At 43.4% G+C, this 5,177-nt stretch overlaps 1 protein-coding gene across 1 annotated transcript; it reads right to left on the reverse strand.

Annotated features, from left to right (window-relative positions):
* Positions 1-467: 467 nt before the first annotated feature.
* LOC147640502 (uncharacterized) lies at positions 468-2,655 on the reverse strand. Its single transcript, XM_086781328.1, has 2 exons — positions 809-2,655; positions 468-720 (listed from the first exon to the last, which is right to left on the reverse strand). Exons 1-2 carry the CDS (start codon positions 2,524-2,526, stop codon positions 696-698), a joined length of 1,743 nt encoding a protein of 580 aa, XP_086637454.1. The 5' UTR covers positions 2,527-2,655; the 3' UTR covers positions 468-695.
* Positions 2,656-5,177: the final 2,522 nt, after the last annotated feature.

Here is a 5,177-nt window from a genome sequence, read left to right on the forward strand (position 1 = left end):
GGCACGTAAGTTATAGGCTGCCTTAACTATCTAGCACGAGGCATTCTTCTGTAAAACAAAAGATAACTTCCTTCTAAGTTGGTATATCTTATCACTACGATTTCTCTCTATTTTTATATAGTATCTACCTCACACACAATGTGTGTGTGTGTGTGTGTGTGAGAGAGAGAGAGAGAGAAGACTAGACATTCAAAGAAACAGACCATGATCATCATCATGGGGCCCGAACAAAGAGCAATGCCGTGTGTCGGGCCCATTGTCGCCATGATCATCATGACCCGTAATTAAGAGCAATAACAGCAAACCCCTACATTCTACCAGGCAAGAGAAAGCCGCCCACTTGCAAAAATAAGGTTTAGCACCACAAACCCAACTGGAGATCTATTTGCTACAGCCAGCAATAGATCCTCTGGGCATCCACCAGGAGCAATGCGCACGTGAATCGTAAGCTCCTACAGACAAGGTTTAGTCACAAGACACCAAAATGTACAAAACCAGTGAGAACCTGCATAGAGTTGGATAGATACCATGTATCTCAATCCCACAGAGGCAAATATACATTGTTTTTCGTAACCAATAGCTACCTACACTAGCACCAAACACCTTAGGCACTACATGCACAGGCACCTGCTATCGTTATGCGTCCACTGCCTGAGAGATACCATCCCCCGCTAGGCTGTCGGCCTCATCTTCAATCAAGACAATTGTCTCCCCGGACCTCTGTTGAACATCAAACAACACATTATCAATACACAAACATATCAACACTTCTTAGATGTCAAAAAATGTCACTTCGTAAATACTCAACCCGGATGAGCTTGTTGACCATAGTTGTTCTCCCATGCTGCCCTCATCACTGCCTTCCTTGGAGCCATCTTCCTTGGAGCCTTCCGATGTGGAATCCGTCTTGGCTGGTGAACTCTCATCCCTAGGCAGTGGCACTCCTATACAATGTGGCACAAAATCTCCAGAGTGATCAGTCTCGATAATCTGCAGGTGTGCAAGTGTCTCTACCACATTGGAGGCAGTCGGCCTCTTGTAAGGATCTGAATGCAGCATGTCTCTTATCAATGTCTTCATCTTAATCCAACTCTCATTGCTCGAGGGCAGGTATACCAACACACTCTCCTCCTTCCCACAAATATGTTTCCACCCTTTGGTCTTGTAGGGTTTCAGCTTTCTCAGGCTTACTCCATTCAAGAGGTAGAGCAAATCAAGGTATATGGTTCCCATGGAGAAGATGTCTGCCGAACGTCCCCTACAACATTCTTGAGACTCGAAAAGGGGTGTTCCAACTTGCGCCGCAGACTTTGACAGCTTCTTGAAGTGCTTGGCGAGACCAAAATCAAGCCACACGGGGTATACGTCTAACTTCTGGGCTGAATCCTGTAAACTATTCACAAATATCCCCACATTTGAAGGTTTCACATCACGATGCTTGACGCAATTGGCATGAAGCGTTGCCAAGCCCCGAGCCATGCAAAGCATCCAATCCAAAATCATGTATCCAGCTATCTTCCGCTCCTTGGCTTCTTTCCACCACCTAAACCTGCAAGGCGCTGCGAGAAATTCTCCCAGATCTGTATCCACAAAAGGGTAGAGAATAAAATACATATCATTGCCCTGTTCGTATGACGCCCTCAAGCTAAGAAGATGCGGATCTTTTGGGAGACGTTGAAGCATCTCTAGCTCACGGCTGGCAGCCTCTTGTTCGTCCGCACCAACAAATCTTAGCTTCTTGCGGGCAAAGCTCACTTCACCCTCCTTCACCTCGTGCACGGTCCCAAAAGCCCCGCGTCGCATCCTGCTGCCCCTGACATCACAAAAGGGCACACTTTCATAAATCTTGAGGATGCGATGCTCCTTTTCGTCGAAGAACACGGCACAATACCGACTCTGTGCCTCATAAAGATCGTGTTGGAAGACCGCTGTCAAACCAGGGACCTTAGCAAGTTGCTCAGGAGAGTACGGGAGCCTACTGTCACATAACCCGGCTTTAGCTAATGCGAAGATGACCTCCCTGGGAAAGAAATCCGGCATACTATCAATTATCTTCCAAGTGATGCCCATGACCTTAGAAATAAAGTGACCCACTGTCATAGTAGATCTAGTGGTAATCTTCAGGTCTAAAAGTGGCATCTGCACAGCCTCTGGGCCAAACCTGGCAATCAACTCCTCCATTAGTTCGTCTGGATGCAGTTGCATGCGCTTCTTCGGCTCACTTTCTTCTGCGACATTAGGACCACTTCCTTTGAGGCGGAAGACTAAGTGAACAGTGCAGGATTTGTGGATGCCATAATAGCTCAATCTCCTCATAGAGTCCAACTGTCTGCCTGCAAAGATGAGCCTTTGCTCCTGAGGAAGAATGCCCAAGCGAGCATGGATAAGTGCCTGTAAGGAGAACACCTTTTCTCTCACGCCCAAAGTGACAGCTATGCTTTGGCCATGCTTCACGAAGATCTGCATCGTGCCATCCTCGGCAACCAACATGCTGCTCTTCTCCTTCTTAGGACGTAGGTCCTCCATAAACCTCCTCCTACGTACGCTTGTTCTGCAAAAGCGAGGCGTAACCCTCGGCTCTAACTGGCACGGAGGTGCGAATGTTTTTAATAAAAAACAGCCTAGCCAAAAGTGGAATTTGTTAAATAAAAAAACGGCCTGCCGATAAGTTCAAGTTCTCTTGCTGTGCAAGTTTTTGCCGCCCTTCAACTGGTGTCCTTTGCTGTTTTTGCGCCTTTAGGTATGTTACACCTCAATTGCAAAAGCTCATAATGTTGAAGGCTTTAGGGAAAGATAAGGCAAAAGGACCCTCTTTCCTATAAAAAGGCATGAACTACGCCTCTTTTCTATTGTAATTACTACTTTGTACATTGCGACAACATCATGACCTTTTGCAAGCTAGGCGTAGCATACCTAATTAGGTGCAGTGGGATTTTGTTATATCTAGGCCTTCATGCCACGTCATTGTCGGTGCCCAACAAGTTACAGGTTAACCCGCATGAATGAACATGCGGTTGAACAAAAAAATGTTCATTCACCACCCTACACACTCACGAGGGACTTGAACCCAAGACCCCACGTAAGAGGCAAGCAACTTAACCATCCAAACGTGTGCGCGATGGTGAAATGGCCAGCCAGTGTTTGAACATACTTATGTTCAAACACTGGCTGGCCACGAAAAAAAAGGGTGCCGGTTGCCAACGGCGATTGCCTGCCACACCGGTGGGGCAGGCAATCGCCACGGTGGCAACTGTACCAAGAAGTATCGTTAGCCTGTGTGATGGGGGTAGGAAGCCTAGTTAGGCTCATAATGTTGAAGATTATAAAGAATGATAAGGCAAAATGACCCTCTTTCCCATAAACGAAAGTGCCCAAAACTTCATGTGTTTTGAAATCACAAGGAGTGAATGTTGGGTGTATTAATGAAATGTGCTTCTTCTCTCGGCTCACTCGTCTGCACCCTTGCTGCGGTTAGCCTTTGGCTACGACTCGTGCTCTTTCTCTCCGCTTATACACACACCTACCCGCAGACAAACAGCTCTTTCCTTCAATTTTCCATTGGAGGTTAGCTCTTTTGTTGGGCTTTATTGCTTCTTTATCCCTAGCATAGAAGGGGAAAATGTCTAACACTTAAAAATGTGAAAACAAATGGCATAGTTTATTGAAAAAAGGATGGAGAAACAGCAAAAGTTGTAGGTAGGCACTATTTTGAATATGAAAAGTGCGACTTTGCTTTCAAATTGTTGGGTTCTAAAGTCTTCCTATTATCTTACTCATGAGAGCTTTGCATTGCAAAAAAGTAACATAAACTCAAAATTTGAGGTTTGTACAAGCCCAAGGGTCCTTTCTATAGGTTTTTCACAATCTTTAGGAAGCCAAAAACAATTAACTTGAAGAATAAAAGCTCTCTGCACCTTTTAAAAAATCTCTCCTCCTTACACTTTTGAGCTTACTTCAATTAGCGCTTGTTATCCATTTAAACACTTTTGTGTTGCCCTTATGTGGTTATGGTATCTAGGGTTTTCTTCTACCTTGAATTTATCAAGAGAGAGAGAGAGAGAGAGAGAGAGAGAGAGAGAGATTATTTTTGTATGTATGTGTGCACATCTAGATTATATTTGTATGTATGTGCGCACATCTCGATTATATATATGTGCACACATCTCGATCATATGTACGTTCGGAGGTGAGTTTGTTCCTTCATGATTGATAACTTTTGATGCATTGTTCCATAGCTTGTTGGTAATATTTCAACTTCATGGTTTGGTGTTTATCCTCATGAATAGATGGCGATCATGTGTCTTTTGAATGGTTAATGGTCACTTCATGTCTTGATGATTATCTTAAGCCTTTATGATTGGGATGATTTTTCTTGATTCTTGGAAAACCAAAAAGCCTAGATTTTGAGTAGTTCCATTTATGGTCATGCTACACCTAAAGGGATGATGGAACTTGTCTTTTGAGCTTTGCTTAAAGAGAGGATAAGCTTTGATGAAGAGGGTAGATGATGACCTTGTTGCATATACTAGAATGGGTTACTCAAAGCTAATAGCAATAAATGGTTTGCATGTCAAGAAATAGGACTTCTTAGTTCTAGGATTGCATTCAAGATTGCTTGAAAAGTTTCCATGCTTGATGGTTATGTGTTCTTGCTGATTTTCTCTTGACAAATCCTTTCTTAGAAAGGTTATGTGTCCATTACCTTGTATAAGGGATAAGAGAGTTGCATGGAATGTTGATGTAAGTACTTAGATGCAATTCTTTTGATACCTCAATGAATTGAAGGATTGTGTTCATTGTCCTTGAAAGCATGACATGTGATCTTCTTGCGTAAGTGAAGACATAATTTGAGATAGATTGTAAACCTCTTGAGCGTTGAATAATTGAAGGACAATGATTCATGCCCAAGACTTTCTTTTGCTAGTTCTCAAGTCTTTGAAAAAAGGAAGTAGGCTTAGTACGGTCTCATGATTAGCTAGATTAGCTTGGTTGTTATATACCTGCGGGCAAGAGGGAAACCTGACATGGTTGGTCCACTTGTATGATAAGGAATGCCTAGAGTGGTTGATCCAAGTATTGCTAACCTTTTTTTATTGCAATAGTAGGAGATGTTGATCTCAATTGAAGCTTCTTATGCGCGCCTTCTATGCATTGGTGTGGTTTTGATTGGTATTTTA

This window comes from Cibotium barometz, chromosome 3 (assembly GCF_041138505.1).
Source record: "Cibotium barometz isolate CiBa-2024 chromosome 3, ASM4113850v1, whole genome shotgun sequence".
NCBI classification, from domain to species: Eukaryota; Viridiplantae; Streptophyta; class Polypodiopsida; order Cyatheales; family Cibotiaceae; genus Cibotium; species Cibotium barometz.

Coding starts and splice junctions, on each gene's coding strand:
- LOC147640502 (XM_086781328.1), bottom strand. CDS start 2,526: ATGGAGGACCTACGTCCTAAGAAGGAGAAGAGCAGCATGTTGGTTGCC. Junction 721..808: donor TGGTCAACAAGCTCATCCGG/GTTGAGTATTTA, acceptor GATGTTCAACAG/AGGTCCGGGGAGACAATTGT.